This window comes from Sparus aurata, chromosome 4, assembly GCF_900880675.1.
Source record: "Sparus aurata chromosome 4, fSpaAur1.1, whole genome shotgun sequence".
Classification (NCBI taxonomy): Eukaryota; Metazoa; Chordata; class Actinopteri; order Spariformes; family Sparidae; genus Sparus; species Sparus aurata.
Genome location: NC_044190.1, coordinates 38,397,062 through 38,409,592, shown reverse-complemented (window position 1 = coordinate 38,409,592; position 12,531 = coordinate 38,397,062). Strand labels below are relative to the sequence as shown.

The following is a 12,531-nucleotide window of genomic DNA, read 5'->3' as shown; positions in this document are numbered from 1 at the left end:
TGAAGGGTTGACCTGGAAGTCAGAGTTTTATTAAAGTCAGCGGGATGCATCCTCTTGGGACCTTGAATATCTGTAGCAGATTTCATGACAATCTATCCAATAAGTATTAAGACATTTAGCTTAAAATGCTAATCGCAATTCTTGTGCATGTTGCAAAGTCAGGGGATGACCAAAATCATTAGGATGCATCCTCTGGGGACCTTGAATATCTGTTAATTGCTTAAAATAATGAAGGGTTGACCTGGAAGTCAGAGTTTTATTAAAGTCAGCGGGATGCATCCCCTTGGGACCTTGAATATCTGCAGCAGATTTCATGACAATCTATCCAATAAGCATTAAGACATTTAGCTTAAAATGCTAATCGCATGCTGCAAAGTCAGGGGATGACCAAAATTATTAGGATGCATCCTCTGGGGACCATAAATCTCTAAACTAAATGTGCATGTATTCTAAGAGTTACTTAGTATTAATACTTAAAGAAGTGATGATTTTTACTGGACGGATTTATCAAAATGAAACAGTAAATATTTAAATTAATCATTGTTATTATAGCAAAAAATCTATGTGGATCAATTGATGTTCAGTCTTGTGCCTGAGCGCGAGACAACAGGTGTGATAGTGTCGCGCGCGAGCCGAGCAGATGGTCGAGCCAAGAGGCAGAGCGCGCGCACAGCTGTGTCATTTTGTGTTTTTGAGACACGACACACCAAACCTCATTTATATTACTGCGAAGAAAAAGTTTACTTAAATATCTTCAGAGGTACGTGACTGCATCAAGATTTTTTAAAACAACTCCGGAATTGCAACACTTTAGTTTTAGATTCGGCATAAAGTAAAAAGACTCAAATCATCTCTTAAAAACAAGATTTCACACTTTTGTATCATGTGATGGTGTGAAGGGCACCGCGACGTTCATTAAGTTAAAACTTTGCATTCAGCTCAAACGACCTGCTTTGCTCGAGCCACCGTTTACTATTATATTCATGTGTGAAATGTGAACAAATAAGTAGTTTCATGTAGGTTTGCTGTCAACACCGCCGTCTTAAATTAATAGTTTTCTGAAGGGAGTTCGGTGTGACGCTGTCTCCTGAGGAGAACGGCATGTGTCGGAACACATGGCCCGAACACAACACTGGACGGACTCACAGGACAGGAGGAGGACAAGTGTTCACCACCGAGACTTTAACACGGTGAGACTTCATTAATCACTCATGTTATTGTTCATATCTAGTGTAATAATATATGTAATATCTTAAGTTACTCCTGTGTCCACTAAGACGTCCGAGACAATCACATTTAACAGTCTTGTTTGTTTTTTTATATCTTGTGAAGTGAAATCATTGTGGGAACATTTCCCCGGATGATAAAATAACTGTGGTGTGTTTATTTCAGGCAAAGAGAGATGAGAAGTGAAGCAGGACAGTTTTCATAACGACAGACAGCACAGAGGACTGCAGACATGGATTTATTCAAACAGCAGAAGGTGGAGGATTTCTATGAAATTGGTGAAGAGTTGGGAAGGTACAGACGTGCATGCATGCAGGATATGTGCATCTCTTTTCAACTCCTTTGAATGAAGGATATTATTTCCAAAAAGGGGAATTACACAGATGCAGCAGCTAAACCACACATACAATAACAAAACACACGAATATGTAGATAAGAAATGAACAGACAATAATATGATTCAGTAAAAATAATCCAAATACAACTAAAAACAATGACTGAACTCTAATTTGACAATCAGGAAAATCGTTCTAATGTTTGTTTTGATAACATCATATCAGTATTGTTCTTTAACAGTCAATCAGACATCAGTAATATTCATATATCAGCTTGATTATTATAATAAACATCAGTGTTGGTGTTGAGCATGTACAAGTTATCTGAAGCAGCAGAACAAAACACACGTCTCTGGAGGTAAACCGAGGTTGCTTTGCTCAAGGGCACTGACAAGCGTGTAGGTCACTGCACCCAGCAGTTATTGCTGCGCTATAATAATATGGAAATTACACTGAATCATTAACTGTGTGTTTAAAATGCACAACTCAGTAATGTGTTTTTATTCCTTTAAGCTTCAACACGAGTCTGAGTGTGTGTTTCCTGTTTGACTGCTGACAAATCATCACAACATGAAGTGTTTCATTAAACTGGAGCGTTTATGTGAATAAAGTGGAGATGAAGTTGTTTGTATTTGAGTCCTAGTTGTTGCTGTGTGTTGTCAGACAACTGTTCTGCATGTCAGGCTGCTTTTTAAAGCAGTCTTCTATCTTTAGCTGTGGCTATATCTGATCCCAGACCGGCTGCAGATGAGGAAGTGAAGTGTTCGCTTACAAACCGCTCGAGTGAACCGGAGAATAAATAGACGCAGCTGTACAGTCGTATAACCTTTGAATTTTAAATACTTTACCACGTCGAGCACAGCGTGAAGTTGAGCGTTTGCTTGTCTTGTGAGTTCATAACAGTGACGGGATTATCACCCTGCAGCTGAATGTGTGTGACGATGTGAATAGACTGAAGCTGGTGCTGAAGACAGAGCTATGAATGTAGAGATGAAGAAAGTATTTGGATGCTTCACTCGAGTAAAAGTATTTAAAGGAGCACGCTGTAGTTTTGGGGAAATGTTGATCAGAAGAGAAAGATCTTGTTCTGCCTAAAGAAACTAAATAATCAAAATCTTTTTTTTTCATGACTGAATAAACAAACTGACTTTAAAGGACTACACAATGTATTCTGTTCTGTTTATTTGTGGCGGACCCTGCCACCTGTCTAGCTTTAAACAGTGTTCTGGGACTTCACTGTCCTCTGAGAACAGAGTTTGTATTATTACCTCATTAATATTGAGATTGAATTTCTTTCCCAAAACTACATAGTGTCCTTTTAAGGAATCAAAAAATAGGAAAATGTATTTAGTAGCATTAAAAAACACTCAAAGTCACATTTAAAGGTAGGAATTCTGCTTTAAAACAAAATGACTGAACGTTTGTTATGATACTGTTGAGTTGTGTTCTAACATTATCACAACAAAATCCACAAGTTTACTTTATAAAGAGTCCTTAAATTGTGTTTTTTAAAGAATTGTGACCTTTATGAACTGATTAATGAACTCTTCAGTGCTCCCTGGTGGATACATTGTGTCATACTTACTCACTTAATTACGCCTAATTAACTCTCCCAGCTGTCAACCTCCAGATCTCTGTCAAAAATGATGTAACGATGACTAATAAATGTTTCTTAATTACTTCAAACATATCTTTGACATTCTTTTATCATAATTTCTTGCTACTTATTGATGATTCACAAGAAAGACTACAACATCTATAGTTAGTAAGATAATATCCCGCTACCAGTAATAAAAGCTAACTTGTGTCTGGCTTCACGTTTGTTTTTTCTCTCCTCTTCTGTACGTCAGCGGGCAGTTTGCCATCGTCAAACAATGCAGAGAGAAGAGCACGGGTCTGGAATTTGCCGCCAAGTTCATCAAGAAGCGTCAGAGCATGGCGAGCTCTCGAGGAGTGCGGCGGGAGGAGATCGAGCGGGAGGTCGACATCCTGCAGCAGATTCAGCATCCCAACATCGTCACGCTGCACGACGTCTACGAGAACCGGACGGACGTGGTGCTCATCCTGGAGCTGTGAGTCACGCAGGTCTTCAGTCTTCAGATCAGAGATTAAAGTGAAACTCTCGCCAAAATGCAACCAAGGCTTTTTTTGTGATGTTTATGAGTCAAACCTTCGTATAAAAGCATAATTACGATGAAAGAGGCACTTTTAAGATTTACCGTATTTTCGTTTTCAGGTCAAACTCATTTTCAATGGGAGTGCTACGGGCACTTTTACAATAGCATCAAAATCTCTCTGTTTAAAACAGTAAGAAGTCTCGACACAACATGAAACTTTGCTGGTAGTATCACCAGGGTCTCTACACATGAACACGAGCATTGAGAACATTGTTTGTGTACACAGAGTTTACTAAAAAGAAGGTTTTTGAACAACTCACGTTAGCAGTAGCTTGTTCCGCTCGCCGCCGTCCTGCCAGTGGAGAAGTGTCGATCTCAGAATGTGACGTAACCTGGAGGACAGTTAAGGTGGAACGCTCCTAAAGCTTAGTTCCATATAAATGCAGGATAATTTGTTGTTTTGTCGTTAGTGAAAAACAATATTGACCTTGAAGCTGAAAAAGGAGCCTCATATGAGAAACAATACTAAAATAAAAAGCTGGAAAAGTCACGTGAGATCTCGTGTCGCGTTGTTGCTGGAAGACAGTAGTTCCACCTTAACTGTCCTCCAGGTTACGTCACATTCTGAGATCGACACTTCTCCACTGGCAGGACGGCGGCGAGCGGAACAAGCTACTGCTAACGTGAGTTGTTCAAAAAACCTTCTTTTTAGTAAACTCTGTGTACACAAACAATGTTCTCAATGCTCGTGTTCATGTGTAGAGACCCTGGTGATACTACCAGCAAAGTTTCATGTTGTGTCGAGACTTCTTACTGTTTTAAACAGAGAGATTTTGATGCTATCGTAAAAGTGCCCGTAGCACTCCCATTGAAAATGAGTTTGACACGAAAACGAAAATACAGTAAATCTTAAAAGTGCCTCTTTCATCGTAATTATGCTTTTATATGAAGGTTTGACTCATATTCAATCACAAATAAAGCCGAGGTTGCATTTTGGGGAGAGTTTGACTTTAATAAAGTCTTTAAAAAATAAAGTCTTACTGATGTAGTGATGTTACATTTCTTTAGCTGACGTGTTTATCCAGACTGACTTCAGATGCTTGATGAGTTTTGGGCGTTTGTGTTTCAGGGTCTCTGGAGGTGAGCTGTTCGACTTCCTGGCTCAGAAGGAGTCTCTGAGCGAGGAGGAGGCCACGCAGTTCATCAAGCAGATCCTGGAGGGGGTGAACTACCTCCACGCCAGAAAGATCGCCCACTTTGACCTCAAGGTTCGTCCACACGAGACCACATGCTGTTGTGAAGACATTCAGGAGACGTCACCGAAATTCACCTCACGACCTTCTGAACTTTGTTCAGCCGTGACATTTTGTCAAAGTGACGAAAGCTTGTTTCACGCTCAGATTGTGCTGCTCAGGATGACTCAGCGTTGTCTGTAAGGCAGAATGAACTGGAAATATTACTTAGATAATGACAATTGTGACCAAATGTAAGCAAACAACAACAAAATCAGCAACTCATTGTCTTAAGACCTGATTCTCCGGTTGGAGGTCGTGACCAGCTGTTGACCCGAAGTGTCACGCGACAGTTTATGTTGTTCTTACGGGTAAAGAAACCTTTTACAAATACAAATCCTTCCTCTGGTGTTTCTTTATTTTCTTATTTCGTGATAGAGAATAAACAAATTGTAGTTCTTGAGACCACAGAATCACCACAAGGTCCGCTAGTATTTTGTGAACATACCAATAATCATCTGAACAATAATGTCACAATAAATCAAGATGTTTTGTCGCCCGGTCCTGACGATAAAGCCTGAAAGCAAACCTGCCAACACTCCCCAGTTTTAAGCTTTTCTCCCTCGTGTTCCTGGTTGGTAACTCCTCGTGTTAATCTCCTGATTTCATGGCGATTCAAATGAATATTAAAATAAAGTGTTTCTCAGTTTCTGTGGGGGATGTAAGCTGTGGTACCTGGTACTTAATTTGTTGCGAGACTTTTTTTTCAGACACAGGATGCAGGCAGGCATTAAAACTGTCCCCACAGATCATCACACAAGTCTGCGGTCCTTTTGCAGAAGAAGCAGCTCAAACAGGAATTAACACGTGAAATCAATCAATCTTTATTCATTTAGAAGCGATTTACAACAAAAGTCATCTCATGACATTTTCCAAACTGAGCAGGTCTGAACTGTACTCATTAAAAGGCCCCATGATGTCATGATGTCTGTTATGAAGACGCTCTGTGTGAAGAACAGAGGAGCAAAATTCAACTTAAAGATATTTAGTATGAGCTAAAGTTTAGAGCTGCTCTCATCTGTATTCATAATGTTAGAACGTCTCATGATATCTTCCACAAATGTCGGTGTGTGGACTGGATTATCCATTATATTGATTTTATTTTTTATCCTTTGATAAAACTGACCTCGCACCTCTGAATCAGGTCTTACATGAGTTGTTTTTCAGTTTGTGTTTCAGATCTGGGATTATTTTAGTTCCCATGTGTTGAGGTGAAGGAGGAATCTGTTGAGCTGAGAGTTGATTTCAGGGATTTTTCCTGCAGGCAGTGAGAGCTGATGTTGTGACGCTGTCAGTCGGAGATTTATGAGCGACAGGAGGGTGGATCCATTTAATCAGGTTCTGCCAGGTAGTCGTAGAGTTTAGAGGTCTGATCAGGTGGACGGCACAATGAGTTTATTTGATTTGTTCCACTAGGTGGAGCAATTAACCGTGTGTGAAGTAGAAACTATGAATTGACTGATACTCGCAGTAACTTTGTGAATTCCTCTTCTGATCTCAAGTGATTATTTTGTGGTAAAATGACGACACAGGCAGTTTTCCACCGTATAAATGTTTTCTGTATCAGGTCTTTGTAATATTTTGCCGTGTCAGTGTAAAATCCTGAGGAGAACTGTGGAATAGTTCATGTCGTTTGTAGTTTTTGTTATTTGACATTCAGCTGGATGTTTCTGTCTCTCCGTCCTCTGCAGCCTGAGAACATAATGCTGCTGGACAAGAACGTGCCGCTACCGAGAATCAAACTCATCGATTTCGGTCTCGCTCACAAGATTGAAGCCGGCGTCGAGTTCAAAAACATCTTTGGAACACCCGAGTTTGTCGGTAAGACAATGTATGTTATGTTATTATTTTATTTTGAGCTTTTCAACAAGGATACAAAAAAGCAGAAGAAGAGACGGATGCACATGCATGTTAAGATGAAGCTCCACGGTCACAAAAGCTGCTGCTCATCCAGAAACACGTCCAGAGAGAGCGATTTAGAACAAGTCATTACAGAACATTTTCTCTCAGAGAGGCAAATACATCGATATAAACCACTGCTAAGTTCCAGCTGAGTCCATTTGCTGTCTGATAAAATTAGTAAAGTGATTTCAAATCTAAGTAAATTGTCCCCATCAGTCACACAGACACAAAATCAAAGGGAGATCGGGTTCAAGTTGAAAAATCTAATCATCTGTTTTCCTTCTAAGCTCCGGAGATCGTCAACTACGAGCCTCTGGGGTTGGAAGCAGACATGTGGAGCATCGGGGTCATCACCTACATCCTGCAAGTGAACCCCAAATCAAATAATGTGACTTTCAGTAAACTCGTCATCACCCTGCAGCTCTTTCAAACCGCTTCTTATTTTTGTCCTCGCCTCCAGGTTGAGTGGAGCTTCACCTTTCCTCGGGGAGACCAAACAGGACACGCTGAGGAACATTTCAGCCATAAATTACGAGTTTGATGAGGAGTTCTTCTGTCACACCAGCGAGCCGGCCAAGAAGTTCATCAGCCAGTTGTTGGAGAAGGATAAGAAGTAAGAGCTCGAGCAGGAGCGTGTTCGCCCGGAGGAAAGAGTCGTGTCAAAGTTCATCTTTATAGCTTCTTGAACTCTACTGAGCTGTTGTTTAGTCTCGTGCTGTGCAGCCGAACATCGTTCTGATCCAAAGATCTTTATTTAAATGTGATTTGATACGACAAAGTCTCTGAATTTTAGGGAGATGTGTATAAAATGACTCATAAGACTTTGAGAATGTTCCCATTTCTTGCAATTGTGCGACCATGAAAAGAGTTTGAAGATTTCACGCCGTCTTAAAACTTCACTGTTGAGCTGGAACACGAAACAAAGAGATTAAATACTTTTTCAACCTCAAATCTGTTTAAATAAGAAAATTGACATGAAGGGTTCAGTGATGTTTTCTGTTTTCTCTTCCAGGAAAAGATTAACAATTCAAGATGCTCTGAATCACCCATGGATCAAGGTAAAACTTTATTTTGTATTCTCTAATTTAAGAAATCCCACGTGTGGAATTTAAACATTTCTTCTGACGCCTTTTTTCAGGTGATCCAATTTTCTGGTTCTGATCTAAAGTGTTTTGAGAAAAGGTTCTGCCAGGATAATCTTTCTAAGTTCCTTATATTATTCCTCACATTTGAAACAGAGGGATGAAACATTTTTCAAACATTTTTTTTTTCACCTGTGAGATTTCCTCCTGAAAAACACAAAGTCAGGAAAAGACTCCCGCAAACTTTCAGTTCAGTTTAATGACAACAACGTTTTGGTACTTAGACCTTCATCAAGTTACCTGTGAAAATAGAATAAAAAAACATTATTCTGGCAAACAGTCATAAACACAGGGGAGAAAAGCTTCAGCTCAGACTTGGTTCACATCATAAACATCCTCACTCGCCCCTCAGGGCTTCTGCAGCCAGAAGTCAACAAACAGTGAGTTGTACAGTTACACCGTCACATGTAGAGCGGAGCAGTATCATGCAGTGCGACCTGGACGCCGATCATGTGCTGAATAATGAATTGAGCCAAGAGCGAACAAAGTCCTGAGGCAGACCTGCTGCCGGCTGCCAGATTGTTGGAGCCGTGATTCAAACGTCCCCGATCACCCGGCCGGCTCGCTCGTCCGGCTCCAGATAAGAAAGTGGGATTTTCTGGAAGTATATTTACACTGGAGACAACTTTGATTGAATTTTCTGTAGAGGTTTAATGCAGGCATGTGTATCAGCTTTATCCCAGCTGAGTTCAGCCAGAAACACCTCAATGTATGGAAATGAACTACCGTTATCTCGAGTTAACGAGTGTATCAGCTCAACCTGTTATCACGTTACTCTTATTTACTGATATTGTCATGGATCAGCAGAGCCAGCATGTGTAAATCTCATCACAAGCCGAGCACCTGAGAAAACAAGCTTTGTTATGTTGAGTCAATAACTCAAAGAAGGAAAGTAAATGAGTGTTTCAGCTCTCACGTCCCTGTTTGTCACAACAAGTCAAAGTTAATGATGTTTCTGCAGAGGCTCTCTCAGCTTCACGGCTAAATGAGCTACTTGCTAACAGCAGCTGGTCGATGCAGTCACAGATTATAGCGAGCAGCAGTTAGCGTTCGTTTGGAGCTACCTTTTGAATTCCTGACTGAAATCCAGATGGTGTACCGGGTGGCCACTCTTCTTTCACCTCTTTCACTGCATCAAGTAATAATTGCTGATATCTGTAACCTCACTGTGAACAAGATATCAGAGAGGTAAACATCTTTGTGTGTCATTCACCTTTAATAATAATAATAATAATAATACATTTTATTTGTACAGCGCTTTTACAGCTCTCAAAGACGCTTTACATAAAACCAAAAACAGAGGAAAAATACATAGAGAAATAAATAAAAAGTACATGTAAGGACAAACAAACAATATGCAAGTAACTGTGTGTGTTTGTGATTACAAAAAAAAAAAAGTATCAGGTAGACTCGAGTCTACCTGATGCATTAGCAGAGTTGTCTGTATCTGTTCCTGTTTCTAACTGTTCCTTCTTTAAACCCTCAAGTCCAACGAGCACAAGGAGGAGAGTAAAGCCCAGGAGCCCAAGAAACGGGAGCGCCGCCAGCTGAAGACGAAGCGCCTGAGGGAGTACACCATCAAGTCTCACTCCAGCATGCCTCCCAACAACACCTATGTAAACTTCGAGCGCTTCGCCCAGGTGGTGGAGGACATCGACCAGATGGAGAGCTCCTTCGTCAGCCTGGCAGCGGCTCACGACTCCCTGCAAGAAGACATCGATGCCATGGTGTCTATATACAATGAAAAGGAGGCGTGGTACAAGGAGGAGAGTGAAGGCGTGCGCCACGAGCTCTCGCAGATCCGCTACGAGTTCCGGAAGGTGGAGGCCTTCAAGAGGAGCCTGCAGGACGACATGCAGGTGTTCAGCTCCAGCCTCGGCGCCGTCAGCAGCCGCTACCAGGAGAGACAGAACCACTTCGACGCGCTGCGTACGGAGCTCAGCAACGAGCTGAAGTGGGTGCAGGAGGTGATGGGTTCATTTCCCAGGGATGGAGGCGGTGGAGGATACCCCAACTGCAGCTTCTCCACCGTCTTCAACAACGACGTGAACGAGGCCCTGAAAGAGCTGCTGAACCGCCCGTGTGGAGGAGAGCTGCTGTCCGGGATCAACCTGGACTTTGAGACTGGACAGCAAAGATAAATACTCACTGTAGCGCTTCACGATCATTATAAAACCATTAAAGATCACAACAGTGATGAGCAGAGATCCAGACTAAAGGATGGTCTCTGGGCTGTCACAGTCCTCCAGATCCAGTACTTTGTAGGTCCGACAGCTTCTGTTGAGTCCTGATTGGTAACGATCAACAGGTAACTGGTTCATGGCCTGACATTTACACTTTTAAATCTGTTTTTAAAGAGGCTACATTGGTGTCACGTGTGATATAACCACTTACAAGGATCTTTTAACTGGTTATGAAACTGTCTCAAGACCATCAGTCAGAAGATCTATATAGTTGTAGTTATTCTTAATCTCTGTGCTCAGGTCTAATTACAATGATCCTGATTGGTTAAGTCATAAATTAAAACTGTTTTTATGGTTTAGAGCTGAGGATGAATTGAGGAGTCTCCCAGTCTGAGGACGTCTGGTGGTGCAGCTCTAAAACAAAGTGTACTTTGTTTCACCATCAGCATCTTTTGTCCAGAGCAGCTGCCAGAATCAATATGTCAGCGGTCAGTTAGGAACAAACATACAAATAAAAGGAGAGACACTCGATGGCGGAGTTATTATTCAACCTTTCACCCACAGAAAAACACATCAGTAATATAATTTCTAATCCTGGTGGGTTTTGCAGAGTGTGTGTGTGTGTGTGTGTGTGTGTGTGTGTGTGTGCAGCTACAAGAACAAACATTTGGATACATGCTGGATGCTCAGCGACTGCGTGTTCGTAGGGAACTGATGTTTTAACGCTCATTTCCAGTTTTTTAATTTATAAATTGTGGCAGAAATATATTTTCACATCCAAAATATTTTCCCATTGTAACATTTCTGTATAAAAACTACATTTTTATGCTGAAAACAATCATTTGAACCTAAAGCTGTCTTCAGCCAGATGGTCACTACTTGTAGCCTGTCGGGTCGTGTGTTGGAAGTGAGACAGGTGATTTCATAGGTGATTTATAGAAACTGTATAAATACTTGTTTTGGTTCTGTGGATGTGTGAGTGTGTGTGGTGTTCAGTGTTCTGCCAATGAGCATATAGACTATTGATCAAAGAAATATAAATGATCTGATTCGAGAAGCGAGCTGGTTACCTGAGGGTTGGAAGTTCAAATCCCCAGGTGGGTGAAAGAGAACGGCCACTTGCCCTTCTGAGTGGAGCTGCTCATTGGCTGCAGGTCAGACTGTGGTGTGCTCTCTGTGAACTCTCCCCGAATAAATAAAGGTCCAAAAAAAAAAAAAATGACATTCATTTCAGTCAAACACTAAAAAGTTACTCGTGAGTTCAGATTGATCAATACAGCTCGCTGATGTTTGCACAAGAGCACTTACACAATATTGTTTGTTCTGCATTTTTGCAGCAGCCACGACATGAACGCTGTTTCAGAGGTCGGGTAAATATATAATGTATATATAATAAATCTATATGTTTGTATCAGGACGTACAGAAGATCAGCACCGTGTTCACTCCAGTCCAGTGAAACAATTCATGACGTCACTGACTGAATTTTTATCATCAATCGAGATCACAAAAAAGCAAAAGAGTGATCTCCACCTAAACTAAAACGATATACAAACTGCAGTCTGGATCATTTCAAGATGATTTATGAAATTCTTCAGTGCAGTTTCAGAACAATGCAGCGTTTTCTGATGAGCATTGAGTCGAGTCATGCACAATCAGCTCCACAACTGTTGTTTTCAGTTTTTTTGTGTGTGTTGGAAATGTGAACATCAGACTTGCAGACTCCCAGCTGCTGAATCATGGCGCTAACAAGTGTGTCAGCCACGGGGCGTTAGTAGTGACGGCGGTGATGAGCGGTGCAGTCTGCAGGGAAATGTGGAACAGATCAGAAATGATGACCAGCTGGGACACGAGCGAGACTTCAGACCAGGAGGCGAAGCAGAGACTCCTGAAATCAACACCAGAGACCGAGAGGGAGCTTCCACTCCATATGTAGATGTTTCCTGCTATTCTGAGAGCACATCGGCCTATTTATCTACAGAGCGCTCATGTAAAGTTGTAGACTGAATCGCAGCAGAACTTTTGAGATTAATATTTTTAGCCAATCTGAATTCATTTCAGCACATAAAATGTGATGTGGGTCTAAAAATGCAGCATGAAGAAAGATCCAACAAACATCAAGACAGTTTACAGAGGATTAGTGAATACAAGTTTCCACTACGGATGATAACTTTTCCAGAGTACATGTGAAAAATGTGTCAATATCCTCACTTGGTAGCTGACTGAAGTCTATTTATTAAAGTTTAAGTAACTGTAAATAATTATCTTGTTCTTGTGATCAAAGATCTGAAGCTGTTCTGTAAAAATGTTTCTCACAAAGAAGAAACTAAACAAA

At 41.0% G+C, this 12,531-nt stretch overlaps 1 protein-coding gene across 2 annotated transcripts; it reads left to right on the top strand.

Moving 5' to 3' along the window:
• Positions 1-679: 679 nt before the first annotated feature.
• On the top strand, positions 680-11,401 carry dapk2a (death-associated protein kinase 2a). 2 transcript variants are annotated; one of them, XM_030413888.1, is made up of 10 exons: positions 705-760; positions 1,055-1,190; positions 1,393-1,521; positions 3,413-3,634; positions 4,809-4,947; positions 6,663-6,792; positions 7,161-7,236; positions 7,334-7,486; positions 7,886-7,931; positions 9,503-11,401. In XM_030413888.1, exons 3-10 carry the CDS (start codon positions 1,460-1,462, stop codon positions 10,154-10,156), a joined length of 1,482 nt encoding a protein of 493 aa, XP_030269748.1. In that variant the 5' UTR covers positions 705-760; positions 1,055-1,190; positions 1,393-1,459; the 3' UTR covers positions 10,157-11,401. The 2 variants fall into 2 exon arrangements, with proteins under 2 accessions (XP_030269746.1, XP_030269748.1); XM_030413886.1 differs by having other exon boundaries at positions 680-1,190.
• Positions 11,402-12,531: the final 1,130 nt, after the last annotated feature.